The sequence below is a fragment of the Notamacropus eugenii genome, chromosome 7, assembly GCF_028372415.1.
Source record: "Notamacropus eugenii isolate mMacEug1 chromosome 7, mMacEug1.pri_v2, whole genome shotgun sequence".
NCBI lineage: Eukaryota > Metazoa > Chordata > Mammalia > Diprotodontia > Macropodidae > Notamacropus > Notamacropus eugenii.
Genome location: NC_092878.1, coordinates 53,208,447 through 53,226,839, shown reverse-complemented (window position 1 = coordinate 53,226,839; position 18,393 = coordinate 53,208,447). Strand labels below are relative to the sequence as shown.

At 42.4% G+C, this 18,393-nt stretch overlaps 2 protein-coding genes and 1 long non-coding RNA gene across 6 annotated transcripts in view; 1 reads left to right on the top strand and 2 right to left on the bottom strand.

Annotated features, from left to right (window-relative positions):
• The window catches only part of SPG11 (SPG11 vesicle trafficking associated, spatacsin), a 72,988-nt gene extending 72,145 nt beyond the window's left edge, over window positions 1-843 (bottom strand). For all 3 annotated transcript variants that reach the window (XR_011970798.1, XM_072625549.1, XM_072625550.1), the window contains exon 1: window positions 493-843. Coding sequence is in view for 2 of the 3 variants with exons in the window: in XM_072625549.1 (XP_072481650.1) it covers window positions 493-746 (254 nt within the window). In the remaining variant the exon portion in view is untranslated. The remainder of the gene's footprint in view (window positions 1-492) is intronic.
• LOC140515003 (uncharacterized) lies at window positions 61-1,599 on the top strand. The gene is made up of 3 exons (XR_011970800.1): window positions 61-226; window positions 776-831; window positions 1,392-1,599. It is a non-coding gene; the product is annotated as an uncharacterized lncRNA (long non-coding RNA).
• PATL2 (PAT1 homolog 2) lies at window positions 1,212-14,294 on the bottom strand. Of its 2 annotated transcripts, none has more exons than XM_072625552.1 (16): window positions 14,199-14,294; window positions 13,366-13,462; window positions 12,763-12,935; window positions 12,126-12,206; window positions 10,852-10,994; window positions 9,763-9,855; window positions 9,384-9,525; window positions 7,939-8,059; window positions 7,748-7,845; window positions 7,498-7,548; window positions 7,095-7,228; window positions 6,508-6,667; window positions 5,687-5,827; window positions 5,070-5,170; window positions 4,558-4,707; window positions 1,212-1,953 (listed from the first exon to the last, which is right to left on the bottom strand). In XM_072625552.1, exons 1-16 carry the CDS (start codon window positions 14,235-14,237, stop codon window positions 1,935-1,937), a joined length of 1,743 nt encoding a protein of 580 aa, XP_072481653.1. In that variant the 5' UTR covers window positions 14,238-14,294; the 3' UTR covers window positions 1,212-1,934. The 2 variants fall into 2 exon arrangements, with proteins under 2 accessions (XP_072481653.1, XP_072481652.1); XM_072625551.1 differs by lacking the exon at window positions 1,212-1,953 and adding an exon at window positions 3,822-4,098.
• Window positions 14,295-18,393: the final 4,099 nt, after the last annotated feature.

Genomic DNA, 18,393 nt, shown 5'->3' with positions numbered 1-18,393 from the left:
AAACTGCTTGAAGGCAGGACCTATTTTCCTATAGGAGTCGAAAGGGTGTTTAATCAACGATTTGGAACGGAATTAAATCTGAGCTGGCTTCCGGGGGAGCCTCTTCGCGGCTTCTGGCAAAATGATTCACAACGAGTGGGAGCAGCAAGAACCCCCGAAACTGCCAGAAGATTAAAAAAAAGGTTCAGCTCTAACCCTGCTCCCCTCAAAAGAGGAAATGCGGGAGGTGAGAGCTGGGAGGGGGCAGTGTGCGTTGGGGATGGGGGTGTCCCAGGACGCCTACTTCTCCTTCAGCCCGTCTTCCTGGCACGGAATCGATCAACAAGCATTTATTTGGCGCCTACTCCGTACCAATCCCTACCCTCCAAGAGCTTCTATTCTATCAGGCCCGGTGGAAGTCTCGAGTCAAGGCACACTGAAGGGTTCGGGAGGAGCCTGAGGGCCGGGGGTCTGGAGGGAGGCCGGGAGACGGGCCTGGGGTCCCCAACTTACTGTCGGAAGGGGCCCGCGAGGCTGCAGCCCGTTCCGCCGCGGCCGCCGGGCGCTAACGACAGAAGCTGGAGGCTGCCCGAGGCCGTGAGGCTGCCCAGCGCCTCTTGCTCCCGGTGTAGCCGGGCCCGGGGCCCCAGCCTGTCTCTGGCCTCGGCGGGAACCGGCACCAACAACATAGGCAGCACCCTCTCCATAGCCTGGGTCGGGGGAGCGGCACCGTCGCATCCACTTCCGGCCCCCGCTTGCGCTGCCATCTTGCTAAAGTAACTCCCTTCCCTTCCAGTCGGTCAGCTGAGTCCCGCGTGCCCGCCTGGAGACGGGCTGGCCGGCCTCGCCAAGGTGAGCATGCGCAGTAGCACCACGGGCGCCACCCACTTTTGTTGTTTTCAACCGGCCTTTTCCTGGAACGCGAGCCGATTCCCGGTAGAGACCGCCGCCCTCTAGGGAATCCAGCTTCCGGGGGAGGACCCAGGCCTCGAGGAAGAGGCCTGGAAAGAGCGTGACCCTGGAACTTAGCGACAAACTTGGGCTGCAGGCCTCGGTTTCTTGCTGAGAAGAACGGGGATAATGAGAGCTCCTAGCTCTCCTGCAGACTAACATCAAATCTGGGGGGTTTTCCCAAACTTTCAGCCGTGTCTGATTCTCCGTGATTGCATTTGGGGTTTTCTGGTTAAGATACTGGAGGGGTTTGCCATCGCCTTCTCCAGCTCATTTTACAGATGAGGAAACTGAGGCAGACAGGGTGAATTGACTTGTCCAGGGTCACGCCCCTCACGAGCGTCTGAGGCAGAATTTGAACTCGGGTCACTGACTCCAGGGCTGCGCTCCACCCCCAGCACCACCACCCCGCCCCTAGATAACACTTGAAGGCCTTGGTAACCTTTCATTTTTCTTCTCAGCTCTGCCAGTGCGGGAGGAGAGCACCATGCTGACAGCGAGAATGTACCTGGCGGGCCGGAGGGCCAGTCTTGTCATCTAGACAGACACCTAGCTCTTAACCTTTTTAGTATGGTGGGCCCCTTTGCAATCTGGTGAAGCCTGAAGATACCCTCCCCCCCCTTTCAGAATGTTTTTTAAAAAACAAAATAAAATGCAACTTCATCGACACTTCCCCACCCACCCGTGAAATCTTTCTGTGGACTCTCCAGTTCAGAATCCCTGCTCTAGAACTTGACAAAACAGGTTATACAAATAACCATAATCCAAGATCAAACGAAGAAGTGTTCAAAGATAGGGCAGGAGAAATAGGGAACCCTTGGAGTGGGGCTTTCCTAAGGTAAGGTAACAGCAGGAATCTGAGCTGAGGTCCTCCAATTCCAAAGCTTGTGTTGTTTTTCTATTAAATGGAGTCAGAGGACCTGGCATCTACCACTTGTATGACTTTGGAAAAGTCACCCGGAGGGTCTGAGTGCAGGTACTTTGTAAAATAAAGGCTTCTAAGATTACTTCCAGCTCCAGCCTCTGTGATGGAAAAAAGAGATAACAGAAAATGGTAAAAAATTGTCTCAGATAAATTACGTTGAATATTTGCTAGACACTGATCTTGCTCCATGTGTATGTATGTCATAGTACTTTTGCTTAACGATAAGCTCCATTGTACTGACTTTTCTATCTCCCTAACCACCCGGCTCAGTTTCTGGTCTTCAGTGCAGGCTATTTTCTGACAAAGTCATTAATGACAGATGAACTTTTTACTGTTAAATAACATGGGTAGATAGATAGGACTGTAAATAGTTCAAGGATAGATGGTCCCCCCCAAAGTATGTTGAGTGTGACTTTGCAAATGTCAAATTTAAAGTGGAAATAGGATAAATTCTTTGAAGAGACTCACATTTGTCAGTAAATGTGAGGGGAAAAAAAACAGGCAAAGCAGACAGAATAAAGATAAAGATTTTAAGGATAATAAATCAGGGCAAAAAGTATTAGTTGGTTAATGTAAAGGTTCAAATTAGCAAGAATGAGAACAGGAGAGAAATAGAGCAGTTTTCCCAAAATTCCCATCTTAGTTTCCAGGATATTTTTTTAAAAATACACTTATGTACACGTACACGTACACACACACACACACACACACACACACACACGGCATATCTTTCATTCTACAATGGGCTTCACTAGTTAGGTTAAATAGAATTAGTATAAATACATCAGCCTATGTCTTAACATCCCTCCTGAGAGTATATTGTTTTGGGATGTCTAGCACATAATGCACTCTCCAAAGCATCTTCCATGTGAAAGTTACATCAGCCAGGTAAATTGTGGGGGTCCAGAAGAGAGAAACTCCCATTACACTCAATACGAATTAAATTTTTCTCCCAGGTAGTGGAAGGGCTACAGTATAGTGTAGGGATTGTAGCTTCACATTCACCATCGTAACATCTGAAGAATTAAAGTTATAGGTGACCCAGAAGACATGAAGAGATGCATGGCAGATATCAGGCTTCAGAATAGTATGAACAATAACTTGCACAGATGTTATATAAAAGGTATCTAAGAAATAACATTGTTGAGAAAGGGTGAGATATCAGTTCTGGAACAAAGATAACTGATTCCTGAATGAAGACTATTACAAGATGTAAAAGGAAGGCCTTGAGACCACTGGGTAAATACTCTTTGGAAGACATTATGGACAGAATTATACAGAGGTATAAATGAATTGAAATACTCATAGTTAATGAAACCAGAGTCAGAGTAAAGAGGGAAGGAAGACCCTTTAAATAGAAGTAGTTAGATGGTGTATTCCAGTCAGAAAGACTCAAGTTCAAATCTGACCTTAGGCACCAGATTTAACCTCCTGCCTCAGTTTCCTCATCTATAAAAAGGAAATAATAATAGCACCTACTCCTAGGGGTGATAATTAGCGGTTGTTGTGACAAAGTATTTTGCAAATCTTAAAGCACTCTGTAAATATTAGCTCTTGTTATTAATAAAAGATATTTGGTAGAAGGCGGGGAGAAATTCTTCCATCCCATTGTTTATAAAAGAAAAACTTCAAGATCCTAGGACCTATAGTATTTATCAAACCGTTTTACCCATTTCATGATTGTTAGGGAAATGACCTCTCTATGAATGAAAGAAGGCTCATAGTTAGACCCAGGCAAAAAGATGATCACTAAGAAAAATACCTCATTTTGTTGCCTGGCAGGACACATAGCATTCTTACTCTATTGAGAGAGACCCCTTTACTATTCCCATTTATTTAACAAAAAGACCTACACCTCATTTGTTCCTAGTAAAGATGTTTGGAAGGAAAAGGGAAGAAGCTATTTTTGGAAATGGGAAGGCAAAACATGACTTTTATATCAAAGCAATATTTCAGCAACCACTTGTTCGAGTTTTATATGAGTACTTTAATTGGAATCATGCACTGCCAGCCCTCCCCTTCCTGAAGATTCTAGGTTTCTGTACGCAGTAGGAGAAGGGTAAAGAAACCTGGGGTCCCCACTGCATCTACTGAGGAAAATCAAAAAAGCCCTCATATGATTGCCAAGGGCACAGCTCCTTCAGGGAATTTACCCTTCTTCTACTTCAGCCCTAACAAACTGGTATGGAGGTGGGCAGGATAACTTTCCCAAACAAGTCAGGTCGGTAGCCACTGGGGCATAGCTGCGAAAACAAAAAAACAAAACCAAAAGCAGCTGTGTACAGTCTTTGGCCCACTAACTCAAATTCTGGAGCAACCATAAGAACCCTAAATACAACTTACATAAACTTCTCATTAGGTTAAATTCCTGGGAGGCAAAAGTTTAGTCTTTAACATTTATACTAAGTGTCTAGGATCCTTGCTAGAACCAAATAAAATGCCTGCCAACTCAAGAAACCACTGGGGAACAGTGATGTCTGTGATTTAAGTATCTTTTCCTGTTGTCAAGTTGTAGTTTGGAAGATAATGGAAACAATAGAACAGAGGTAGAAGAGCTGAGACACTGTGCTCCAGAACTCTACCCCAAAGCCAAGTGTCCCTGGCTCTTATTAAACTCCGGAGAAATGAGATATGAAGGGAAATGGAATAAACTGGGATAAGGTTGAAACAAGGGTTATTATGTCTTTTCATTCCCCACTTACTCCATTTTGGCTTCTAATTGCTGTGCTCTTTGTTTGTCCACATATCGGCAGAACAGGGAGAGGAGGTTGCTGGGGACAACAAGTGGTTCTGCCAGAGAAGCAGTGGACATGTGGGATATCTCCCAGGCAATCAGAACCACCATGTCTGACCTACAGAGGAAAGAAAGCTCAGAGTAAGGTAGAGATAACCAGAGCCTGATATGCTTGGGGAATAAAAAAGGGACAAGCCTGTGCCACCCATTCTCAGAGAAAATTCCAAGTTCTCAGGTGCCAACAGATGCCTTAAGACTACTGCCTACTCCTAGTATCTTAATTAGCTGCAACAAAACAGACCTTACTGAACCAAACTAGTAGGATCCTTGAGATACCAAAGATAAACCATCTTGAACTCACTCAAACCTCTTTCCTTCTTTCCTCATACTAGAGAATGTTTGGTCAGGGGAAATCTTATCCAAACCAGCACAAAGATAACATGAAGCTAAAGAAGCAGCTCTGTCTGGGTGCTATCTCACCAAGCTGCAAGATCACTGCTGCTGTGCTGCTTCAGGGAACAATTCAAGGACACCAGCTGTTCCCCGTGGCTCAGAAGTGAGTAAAGCAAGGAGATCCCAAACTGTAAGAAATGGAGCAAAGGGTAATAAATAAACAACATTGGGTATTTGGTGACTCTCCAGGCCTTGCTTCCTTCACCTAACTTGAGGGAAGTTTTCTCTCTAAAGAAATTTAACCTCTGTGGGGATAGACAGAATTTCCACGGACTGAAGAAGTTCTGATCTTTTCCTCCAAGAGGGCTAGATAATATAGTGCCTTAAGGTTTGCAAAGCACTTTACAGACATCTCATTTTATCCTTACAACCACCCCGGGAGGTAAGTGCTATTTTGTTCCCATTTTGCAGATGAGGAAACTCGGAGGGCCTAGGCCAGGGTCACACTGCTAGTAAGTGTGACTTACTAGTGGAATAGAGAAGTTTGTGGAAAGTACCTAGAAGACATCTCTTTCTATTATAAGTATTCCATTTGTGAGCACACTGCTGGGGTACTGAGGTGTTTCCTTAAATGGGATCTAGTCACCCAGATTAGAAGTGACCTATGTTCAGGCAAATCTCTCTGGCCTTATAGGCCACAATACCTGGTTCTGAAGGACTGCAGTGATTGACCGCTCTTGGGATCCAGGTTGTAGTACCATCAGTCCTTGAAGCCCATGGAGAAGCTCACTAAAGGCCAAGAGATTGATACAATTTCCCAGGGGCTTGAATAGCATATGAAGGGCCTATAGGTAAGGGAAAAGGCCAGATACCATTTCAAAATGAAGAGTTCCATGAATAAACTCATTCTAACTTGTCCTCCATTTTGCTCCTTTATATCCTTCCTATTGGCTCTTTATGGTCAGGTCATGCTGGCTACCATTCCAGATGTCATTCAGCTCAATTCTGTTATCATTCTAATGTGGTCCTCCACCCATCCTACCCCACCCCCCAAGCCCACTTCTTCCATAATGCGTGAAAGGAAAGAAGACTTGGGGCTTAATGCCTACAAACATGACCCCCCTACCCAAGTCCCACAATTACAAATATGTAGACATCACTGCGTGTCTTGGCTATGTCCATCATATCAGAATTTGTATTTTTGTCTAGATGATATAGCATATGCTTTATATTTCCAAACTCCTTGATTCATGAAAGGAACTAAATAACACAGGTGAATAAATTGCTGCTGCCTTGTCTTTTCATAAGGTCTGGATGAAAGCCCTTAGCCTACGAGGTGGGTCCCCTCTGGAGAACTAATGGAGACATGGATAAGAATTGTGTGGTATAAAAAGGTATAAATGGGCTATGGTATATAGCATGGAAAAATACAGATCCATGGGAGTCTTTCTTTGGGAGAGCCCCCCAAAAGACAGTATCAGCACCAGCCTCTGATAGGTTAGGCCTCTGCCCAACCCCACTGTACCTGATCAGCTGTATCCCTTCGAATTAGGAAGGGCAAGTGACTGGTGATTGATAGGACAAGGTGGACTGCCTGATCCCGTGGAAGAAGTGGTAGTAGCCGGGCTACAAGGACCTTTCCTTTCCTCACTGATAGGACTTGTAGGAGTCCATCTGCTGCCTCCCTGCAAGTGAGATTGGATCACAGAATTGAGAGCTAGATGGGACCTGAATGATCCTCTAGTCCAACTTCTTTATTTGGCAGAGGAGGAAGATGGGGCCCAAGATCCCAACGTTCATAAGTAGCAGAGTGAAGATTCAGAGCCAAGTACCTCAGGGTTATAGAAATGATTATGTCAACAAAGATATTCTAAAGCAGGGGTGGGGAACCAGTGGCCTTGAGGTCTTCAGGTAAAGCCCTTTGGCTGAATCCAAGCTTCTATTTCAAAATTATCATAGTTGTTAGAACTGCGACCTCAAGGCAGGTTCTGCACGGCTGTTCTAGAGAAATGAACTAAGTATAGTTTCCCCCAGAATGAGACTAATACCTACTCTGACTATCCTATAGGTGCCAGGGTCAATGGGGGCGTGGTGTGTGTCAAATGAACTCACTCTGAATTGTCCTGATCAACAGTCGTCAACGCCTGGTAGATTTTCTCTAGAGGTTTTCTCTGTAGCTCATAGAAATAGGACTTTGGTAGCACACCCTTCTGCTTTTCCTCCAGTTTCAACAGCTGAAGGAACATCTGGAAGGAAGGAGAAGTATAAATCTGCTGAACACCTGCCATCCTGCAGGTAACCTTCTCTCCCCCAGATTCTCCATAGACACCAGCATCAGTGGAGCTATAACCACCAGAGCAAAGCCATAGATGAACCTCTAGATTTCACTAGGAAGGGAAATCAGAGAAAAGGCAGATTCTGTTCTCTGGTTTAGAAATATCTGATGGAGCATTTGTTTAAAGCCTATGGATTCATCCCTTATGAGCTAGTAAAGGACTAAAATAAGGGGTCTTACCTTCTCAATTCGATATAGTACTTGAAGCTTCTGATTATTTATAGCTGTATCCTGGGGAGAAAAGGATACTGGCTACTGATCCGATTTCTAGAAATCAAAAAGACCTTAAGTAAAATCTGAGCAGGAAGCTCAATTTTAGCGTTTGGCCTGACTTTTGAACTCAGTTTAAGCACCTGAGTAACACTAGGACTCACCTAACATTAAAATAAAATAGACAAAAGGAGAAGCTATAGGTACATAACAAGCCTACCTGCTCCTGTGAACCATGTGACACTGCATCAATGGCTCTTCGGGGACCGAAACAGGTAGAAACCGCCACCTGGCCTAGGGAACCTTCGATACGAACCACTGGAAAGAAAAGCAGGGTGAGACCTACTGCCCTGCTCTCACTCAGTTTATTCACAAGTATACCCTATCCAAAGTGGCAAGTTCCACTCCTACCTGATTCATAGTCCTCTGCCTTATGAATGTAAGGTGTCACCAACTTAGGCGATTCCAGCCTGCCCCTTCTCCCAAGCAGCTCCTCATCTGCCTGTTTTCTCTCTAGCTTTTGGTAATATTCCTGAGAGCAAGGGGAGGGTGGGAAGGACATGCAGAAGGATGGAAAGGAAAACAGAGGCACAGGGCTATGTTCCATATCTGGGAAGCAAGTGGGTCAAAACATTTCCTTCCATTCCATTCCAAAGAGGCAGAGTTCCTTTTAGCATGAAAAATGTAAATGAGTAAGTGAGAACTCAATCCAGACAAAGAAAGGAAGAACTCAGAGTGAATGGGAATGGGGAAAAGACAGAGGTCTTGATTTTGAGGTTAGGGAAATTAGAGGAGACAATGTAGTAATTTTGGGCAAGAAGAGGGCTGGACTTTCCCAGAAGAAAAGGGGAGGGGTACCATTGTTTGCTACCACCTAAGCAGTTCACTGAGTACCAGAAAGTGATTTAATTTTGTAGAGACTCTTGCTTAGCCAACCCAAAGAGGTCAGAGCAATGGTGGAGGCCACATTCCAAGATTTAGCTTTGGGATTTTGAGATGACACACCTCTTGACTTTCATTCACTTACAAACTAAGTCAGCTTGGGGAGGAGGGATGGGGTTGATGTGCAATGGATTGAAGGATTATCAATCAAAAATGTGGCAATTAGATGTTATAAGGCAAGAGTTCTCAAGCTTTTTTTGATATTGTGAACTCCTTTGATAGTTTGGTGAAACCTATGGATACCTTCTCAGAATAATGTTTTTAAATTAATAAGATAAATTGAGGTTACAAAGGAAACCAATTATATTGAAATATAATCTGACCTAATGGCAGTTCTAACAACTATAGTAATTTCAAAATAGTAAAGGACAGAAATAATATTTCAAGATATCTACAACAACTGTAATACAACATATGAAAAGACCTGATTTCTATTGCTGTCAAAGTCATAGGTACTACTAACATGACTGTGGCTCATTGCTTACCCTCATGATCGAAGAAAGTGCTAAACTTCAGGTAGAAGTTAGTGAAAATAAAAATATGTTTTCCCCATCCAAGTCTATAGACCCCTTGTAATCTTTGGAGTCCATGGATCCCAGGCTAAGAACTTCTGCTATGAGGAAACAAAGAGGTCATACCCAAGATGGTACCATGAGGTCTGGGCTATACCTGTTTAATCCTTACCTTAGAAGATCAGAGGATCATAAATTTAGAGCTAGAAGGAACTTTAGAAGATGATCTAATCCAGTCCCTTAATTTTATATGTGAGGAAACTGAAGTCCAGAGAGGGGCCTTGTGATTTACCCAAAGTCACACAGATAATAAGTGGAAAAGCCAGGACATGAATCTGGTTCTCTACCGTCTACAAATCTAGTATTCTTGCCACTGCACTGCCACACAATTGGGGAGCTTACCTGGTAGTAGTAGTCATCCAGCTGGGGGTTCTCACTTTGCAGCTGAACCATCTGTACCTTGATCACCCAGTCTTTCTCCCTTTGATTCATGAGACCAGCATAGGGGTCTGGCTTCTGGGACCACAGTTTCCCAACACGGGGACTTTAAGTGAGGAAGAGCATTCTTTTGATGTCTGGGCCTCTTTTATTTCCCCTTCACTCTCCCAAAAGAGAGGCTGGGAATGGAAGAGAACTCACTGGGAAGGATGGGGCCAGGGACAGGGATGACAAAGGTGGGAGACTCCAATTCATGCAGGCATTCTGGCTCCATATTCCCCCTCATGGGGAAATAGCCCACTTTCAACCAAATCTTTTACTCCTGCATTCGGCCTAATGTTACCTCTGGCGTTTATGGCCACACTGTTGCTCCTCCTGCTGCTTCTGCAAGATCCGTTGATGCTGGGGATGCAGCTGGGTCCAGTTACTGGGGAGGCTATGAAGAAACTCAGATAAGGTAGCAAACAAGTTCTTAGCTCCCCTCTCCTGATATTTACCCAATAGTTTGACTGTGATTGTATTTATCAAAACTTCCTTTAAGATAAGGGATCTTTACATGGGGTCTGTGAACTTTTTGTTTTAAATTTAATATTTTGACAAAAACCATTTCAATGTAATTGGTGTCCTTTGTAATCTTTTATATTTTTGCACTTAAATACATTATTCTGAGGAGGGGTCCATAGGCTTTACCAGACTGCTATATGTATGATATAAATAAGGCTAAGCACCTCTGCTTTAAGAGCAGAGACAGTTGTCTCTGTAGAGACAATTTTTTTCCTCCAAATTTATTAATTGATTTGTTTTCAGTTTTCAACATGCACTTCCATGTGTTTTAAATTTTCTTCTCCTCCCTGCCCGAGATGGCATGCAATCTTATTTGAGCTCCACACATACATTAAACACATTTTCACATTTGTTATTTTGCATAGAGGAATTATAACAAATGAGAAAAACCATACAAAGCATAAGAGACAGTTTTTAAAATAGGATTTTAAGATCTCTCAGAAAAGGTCAAGAGCTCTGACACAACTTCCCATTCCCCTATTCCTACCTTCCTACATGGACCCATCCCAGTCTTAATTCAGTGGGACTCATAGTCCCTTTTCAAGATATGGCCCTTATGGTTCTTCCTAGGGAGACAGTACAATTGTTTGAAAAAAAAAAAAACACTAGATTGGGATTCAGAAAACCCAAGTTTGAACCCCAGATCTGCCAACAATTTATTAGCCATGTAAACTTGGACAAGTCACTGTTTCTCTAAGCCTCATGAACTAAGAGGTTTAGAAAAGATCTTCAAGTTCCTTTTCTAGCTTTAAGTCTGATTCTTTTTTCAAAGGATACAGTGGTCTTAGCCCTCCACAGCTAATACTCCTAAGAATTAGTCATGGAAAGGACATATCCAAAGTTCTGGCAGTTCCAGAATCTAAAGTACCTGAACCTTGGGGGACATGATGCTGGTGGGCTGTAGAAGAGAGATGGATCTGGTGAGGGCAGCTGAGGTCCAAAGTGTGGGGCTGGAGAACTGGCATTAGGAAATGTAGACTGAAAAGAGACTGGCGACAAATAGTCCATCGTCTGAGGAAGGAATGAAAAGACTTATGAAAGAAGGGTCTCATTGGACCAAGTACCTCCATCCCCAATCTACCAACCTTTCTCCTATTCACTTCATCTCTTAGGTAGCTTTTTTTTTTTTAACTTGCAAATCTACCTCATGTAATTCTTTTTCCCTAAAAAGTGTTACTTAACCCTTTACATCTCAAACAGCATTCTCTTTTGGGAATTTATACACCATTTAAATATATTTATTTTATATTTATATATAAATTCCCTCCTGGGAATTTAAATACCATTTTTTTTAAGGCTCAAGGTAATTAGGAAAAAAGTCAATAGCAGGAAGGTATTCCACATGCCATTCTACTTATCTTTTTTGTGTGGATGAAATAGGGTCTTGATGATCATTTGTAGATAAACTTTCCTAACACTAATATAGCAAACCCAGCAACATAAGACAATCCATTCATACGATTATTCCCTTTTCTTGTCACTAACCTCAGTGAGTCAACTGCTGTCTATGTCACTTCTGTATGACTTCCCAGTTTCAAGATCCTTTTTTGTTCCCCCTCTTTATCCAACAAGAGGAGCATGGCTTTTTTCACTTCCTTTCTTTCTTTCCCTACCTCTGTCTTATACGGTCTGCTTTATCGTTTGTTCAGCATAGCCTGATATCCTACTCTTTCCCGGGCTTCTTTCCTCTATTGTTTCTCCAAGTATTTCTACCAGGTCCTCTTCCTCCTAGGTGATAATATCCCATCACTCTAATTGAAGGGGTCTCTCTTTCTACTATTAAGTCCAATGTTGTTAAATCCAAGGGTTCCCCTTTTGGACATTAAATCTAGTGTAGAAATGGATAAGACAGAGAAATGAGATTAGGATCAGGACTCTCTTCTCCTAATTTCAGTAGACACACCTCACCGCAAACTAGCTCAACTCATTGTAGTCATAAACAACTGGGAATAGGAAAGAGGGATGATTGTCATTGCTGTACACTCATTGGTGTGTCACCCAATTTAACTGTTATTCTCTAGAGCAGGAATCAGAGGAGACTCAGTTCTACAGAAACAGGGAGCAGTTGAACATGTTTTAGATTTTCATTCTTTCCAATACTTAGCCAACTCTTTTGGAAGGTTAAGAACGTAGCTGACTTACCTGACACAGAAAGTGCAAGGATACTGGAGACATGCCAGGTATGTTGGAGGCCTTGAGTCTTGGAGAGCCACTGTGTCCTCTCTATAGTAAGGATAAAACCTAGACTTATTTGGGTCTTTTATGTTATCCTCTGCAAAGGTCTAGCCCACCTTCTAAGGGTATAAAGGGGCTGAGAGGCTAGCCCACCACTCATTGCTCCCACTGGTCTTCATGTTGAGTTCATTTCAAAGGAACCATCCTTCTTCCTTTAAGAGGACTATGTGGGTAGTTTCTTTGAATAAAAAGTCGTCAAATTGACCTAGGTTTATCCTCCTAAGCAGGGAGCAAGATGGGCAATGCAGAAACAGGCTGGAAGAGACTTAGGGAATTTCCATAGAGTCTGAAGAGCCTTATTTCCTCTTTGGGAAATCTGTGCCATCTTTCCTCCCCCTATACATTTCATCTTTATTAACTACAGGAAGCAAAACATGCCACAAAAATGGATTGGGGGGGAAGGGTAGTGTCAAAATTAGGTGGAAATAGCTTCTTAAACCCTAAGAAAAATATTATTACTTGAAGTCAGGACAATACTTGAGACTGAGAGGGTGGGAACAAGAGGGAGTGTGGAGAGAGCACAAGATCCTTTCCCCTATAGCACCTGGGCACTATGGATGGCACTGAGTACTGCTGGATCTCCCAACTCATTCTCTTCCTTCTCTTCCTCTTTTTCCTCTTCTTCCTCAATGTCATCTTCCTCGTGGGTTCTGCCAGCCTTCTCAGGGATCTGGGGACCAAAGGGTTTGCCTGGTCCTTGCTCCATTAAGTTTGAGTCTGGAGAAAGGGCAGCCCAGAACTCTCATTGAGGAAGCTCATTATGTCCTAGGCTAAACAAACTGCTTCCTGCATATCTTCTTCCCAGCTTGCCTTCTGACTTTAAACTATCCTTAATATCCCTTATACACAAAATACTTTGCATTATGGAGATCACCCCTTCCTCTGAATGTCCCATGCATATAAACAGGCCCACATTATTCTCTCTTAAAATATACTAAACCTGACTGGCTGCAAATATCTTTGTTGCCTTCTTTCTAAATAAGGATTCTCACTCGTCTCTTCCCCACACCTTATGTTGTTCCCCACCCTTTATGTTGCCATTTTAATTGGGTATCATTTCCAGCTGCCCCACAATCCTTTTCCTCCTAGTAAGTTCTGTACTTCCCTCCCAGCTTTTCATCTCAACATCATGTCTCTCCCAGCATACCTGTGCTACAATCCATTTTGCCAAGTGGGTTGGCTGACCCAACTGCCATTTCTTCCATGGATAGATTCTCATTATCCAAAAGATAATCCTCTAAGACCTGTTACAGAGCAGGCCCTTAGGAACATCCTTTTTCCACCTGAGAGGGTTAAACTAAACCCCTACCCATCAGGTCCCATCCCCAAGAGAGTCCAGACTGAGAGGAAACAGTTTAACTCTCCCAAAAGGACAGCAATAGCTTAGTCTCGGTTGATCACTAAACCATATCCCCAGGGCAGAAGGAAAAGAAAGTGCTACATTAGTCCTGGAGTCAGGAAGACCGAGTTCAAAACCTAGAGGGAAAGGGAAAGGGAGAGAGGGAAGGGGAAGGGGAAAGGCAGGGGAAAAGGGGCTGGAAAAAGCTTTACACTCCAATCCACCAACTTAAGTTCCCCATAGGAAATGGACCTCAATTAAATTTATATAGGGAACTCTTGGACAAGAAAACTCCCTCTACCAATATAGGTCAGCACCTTTTCTGCAACTTATATTAGTCTTAGAAAGTGAGAGTGCCCTAGAGCACTAAAAAGTTAGGTGATCTGCTCAAGGTCATTCAACCAGTATTTGTCACGAAACTAGGTCTTCCTGGCTCCGAGGGCAGCTCTCTACCCACTACACCTCTCACCAGTCCAAGGAATACTAAGAAGTTATTAGAGGAAGGAGAAGGCAGTACAGAAGTCACTGGTACTTCTCTACTAGCATAAAAAGAGGTAGTGAAACCAACATCCCCAAGAAGAAATTAAGAGAGATTTTACGTTAGAAATCTAGAGTGACTTTATTCTTCCCTTAGCACTTACAGCCTGGCTGTCAATGAGATTTCGGCTACATTGAGCCATGGCAACACCTGTTCTAGGGCCAGAGCCTCCTTGGCTCCCAGCTATTTAAAGATTCCCAGGCCCACACACTGTTCTCTTCTTAAAGGGATAGCACTCCTTGGTCATGGGATTTTGGTAGGAGTGTGGGAGCATAATGAAAACTTCAAAACTGGAGAGAGGGGAAGAGCTTACATGACTGAAAATGGGGCAGACTCAGAATAAAAGCTCTTCAGACCCTATGGGATCATAGGATTTAGAGTTAGAAGGAATCTTAGAGATTATTTAATCTCCTCAAAGGGGTTAACTGATTTGGGGTGGTGAGTAGTAAAGCAGACGTTTGAGTCCAGGTCTTTTGATTCTAAATCCCACACTCTTTCCATTACACAACAGCTAACTTTACATCTATGCTTATTTTGGAACTAGAGATAGGAAGAAGGAAACTGTAGTTCCCTCTGTCATCCTTGGTACCTCTGAGAATGATAGCCATTTTCCCAGGAAAACTGGTCATGAATGCACTGAGACAATTCAGCAAATAAAACTGAAGAGGAGCTGCCCCTAGCCCTAGCATTGGTGGATCCATCACCACAGAATAGGCATCTATGGAGAACTGATTACTTTTAATGACTCTGGCACTGGGAAATGTGTTTTCCAGTCCACTGGCTATCTCTAACCAATGGCCTCTATTACTAAATTGGGTCTAGAAGCCTTAGTTTAATAAAAAAATCTTTTGCATGAATTATCGTTACAGTACTCTTGTTAAAAATAGCAATGAAGTCCTGGTCTAGAAGTTGTTGTTCAGTTATTTCAATCATGTTGAATTATCCATGACCCTATTTGGGGTTTTCTTGGCAAAGATGTTGGAATGGTTTGCCATCTCCTTCTCCAGCTCATTTTACAGATGAGGAAACTGAGGCAAACAGGGTTAAGTGACTTGGCCAGAGTCACACAGCCAGTAAGCGTCTAAGGCCAGATTTGAATTTAGGAAGATGTCTAGAAGTACAATAGAGATAATGTATAGAGCTGGAGAATAATCAGACTCAAAGGACCACCTGAAGACAATTGACTTTTTTTTACACTCCCTCATCTTGTGACCACAACCACTGCACTCAGCTGAAACTTCACACATCATTATTTGTTCTGTGGCAGGAAATAAAGTACAAAGAGAATATTTTCCCCCCACATTAAGATGCAGGCCAGAATTTTTCATGTACCCTACGTGGTATCACCAATTCACTGGGAGTCAAAGAAAAAAAATTCAAGTAGATGGAAAGTGTACTCATTTAGAAATTATGATTGATTAAATACCTTCAGCTAACTGCTTTTCAACTGTTTTTCTCAGGGGCTAATAAATAACTTACTTTGTCATTACTGAGAAAAGAGTCAACTAATGAATTTCAGAGTTTTGGAAGTGAGTTGATGGACTTTTATATAATAATTTTTATAATTTTATAATTATATAATAATTTTTAAGTAAACAAAGCTTTTCTGTGGTCACTATGAGGAAGCTACGGGCTCATGGAGTTTTCTGTGTAGGCAGAAGCTTCAAGAAACCACAGAGCAGTGAAGTAACTGTTACCCTTGTGGTATCTGTGAAAACAATTCCCCAGCCCCAGGTGTGCGGCAGTTTCAGGCCCAGATGGGTCCTCCCAGCAGTTTATTACTTTGCCTCAAGTCTTGGCTAGTTACCCCTAATTCCTCCTTTGTTATAGTTTAACCAAATGGTTTGTCAAAAAAGCTATGGATACAATCTCATCTGGGAAAGAAAGTAACAAACTGAAGGAGATTTGTAGAGGGCTGGACTTGCAGTTTATGGCAAGTGGGTAAGAGCAATCTGGATACAGTAACCTTCAAAATAACATCTATGTATCCAACTTTTCGATCGATTTCCTTCCATTCAGATTCTCAGAGGGAAAAGAAAAGGAGGCATCACAAGATGACCAGTATCATGAAATACTAGACAAACCTCTTTACCTGGAGACAGGAAGGCCTGGGTTCCAATCTTGCCCGTGATATTTACTAACTGGGTGAACATGGACAAATTAATCTCTCTGAACTCAGTTTCCTCATTTGAAAAAATGAAATAAAGTTTATAAAGGACTTCACAAACTTTAAAGCCATATGTAGATGTGTGTTTTTCTTATTGGCTGGCTCACAGAATTGTTGTGAAGATTATTTAAGGTAACAGCTAAGGCTTTAAGGTTTGCAAAGCCATGCACCTGTTATTTCATTGGAGTCTCACGTCAACCTTGGGAGGTAGATGCTATGGTAACCCCCATTTTACAGATAGGGAAGCAAAGGCTAAGAAAGCTTAACTGAGTTGGCCAGATTCACAGAGCTAGTAAACGTGAGACAGGATTTGAGCATGTGTCTTCTGGACTCTAAGTGCAACACTTTATTTACTGCCTCACCTGGTTTTCTATCCCTAAAGTATTAGTGCTACCTAAACCTTAACATATTATTTGGATCAGAAGGGGTTACTAAGGAGGAGGCAGTCTAATACCTACAGTAACATTTATGTTAAGCAAATAACATTGAGGTTATATATCAATGTTCCTTGAGTTGAATTAAAGACTGGATGGATACCATTACCCCCAAACAAACATTTATTGTATTGATCAATTTCATCTCTCTTAAGTCCCAAAAGATGTCTTTTTAAGGCTTCTGTGTCAATGTATGTTCATTCATTCAATAAAATAGCATAGGGTAGGAAGATATAGGTTTGAGTGCTGTGTCTAACATGTACTCACTGTGAAGCCCTAAGCAAGTCACTTCTCTCTCAGATATGTCATCTGTAAAATGAGGGGGTTGGACTTTGACTTCTGAGCTCCTTCCTGGTCTAAATCTCTGGTCCTAAGTATTTATTAAATGCCTACTAGATGCAAAGTACTGTGCTAGGAATACAGAAAGTGAAACTGCATATTCTCTCTCTCTCTCTCTCTCTCTCTCTCTCTCTCTCTCTCTCTCTCTCTCTCTCTCTCCTGGATTAACTTAGTTATTCATTAGTCATTATGAGAGTAGTCATTGGAATGCATGAAAGGAGTCAGGACTGTTAACTAATAACAGAATAATATGATGAACTTGATATACTTATGAATGTTATTTAATTATACCACATAAGACACTGAAGAGCTGCCTCCTTGTTACTCCTTTCTGAAACATCCCTACATTAGGGTAGCTCTGCTTTATAAGGAAAATATGGCCTGAATTCTAGAAATACTCACATACATATAGTTTTAATGTTTACAAAGCACTTTATGTACATTATCTCATTGATCCTCACAACACCCTGGTCAGGTAAGTTGTTCAGCTGCTTCAGTAGTGTCCAACTCTTTGTGACCCTATTTGTGTTTTCTTGGCAAAGATATTAGAATGGTTTGCCATTTCCTTCTCCAGTTCATTTTACAAATGAGGAATGGAGGCAAACAGGGTTAAGTGACTTGTCTAGGGTCACACAGCTAGTAAGTGTCTGAGATCAGATTTGAACTCAGGAAGATGAGTCTTCTTGACTTCAGACCAGGCACTCTATTCACTTTGTTACCTGGTAACCTCTGTCAGCTAAGTATTTCACTTATTATTACTTCCACTTAATAGGTGAGAAAATGAAAACTCAGGAAAGCTAAATGAATGGCTCATGATCATACAACTTGTGTTTCAGAAGTAGGATTCAAATTTAGGTCTCTCCTGCCTCTAAGACCACTGACATTTTCCATTATTCTGGGTTGCCTAGGACTGGGCAACCAACTGAACTAGTGTGTGGTACTTTAAGCTATCTATGTTATGGAAGAGTGGCCTGCTATTTCTTTGTAGTATGGACATTTACTATATTATAATGGGCTCATGCTCAAGATTTTGTAAGAGAAATGGTAAGAGTCAAATTGGAACTTCATACTACTAAGGATGACAAGACTATTCCTGCTTGGCTCCTACTGACTACAAATGTGATTTCATCCACAAACAAATGGATGAAGAAGGCTTAGAAGTCATCTGTTCACAAGACTGATGAAAAGTTGGGGAGCACTGGAAGGAAATGGGAAGGAATGGGGTGGAAGAGTCATGATCTCTGCTCTCCTAAATGTTCCATAACCAGATTGAGTAGTCCAGGCACTAGGAATCTAGATGCTCCAAAGTAGGAAGCAGCAACCTGTGACTTGAGGTCTACCTAATCCTAATTACTGCC

Excerpts from the sequence above, each read along its gene's own strand:
- PATL2 (XM_072625551.1), bottom strand. The coding sequence starts at position 14,237 with ATGGCTCAATGTAGCCGAAATCTCATTGACAGCCAGGCT. Across the intron at positions 13,463-14,198 it reads ATCTCATTGACAGCCAGGCT|GTCTTAGAGGATTATCTTTT; the intron begins GTAAGTGCTAAG and ends GCTCTGTAACAG. Across the intron at positions 9,856-10,851 it reads TCATGTCCCCCAAGGTTCAG|CCTCCCCAGTAACTGGACCC; the intron begins GTACTTTAGATT and ends GTTTCTTCATAG.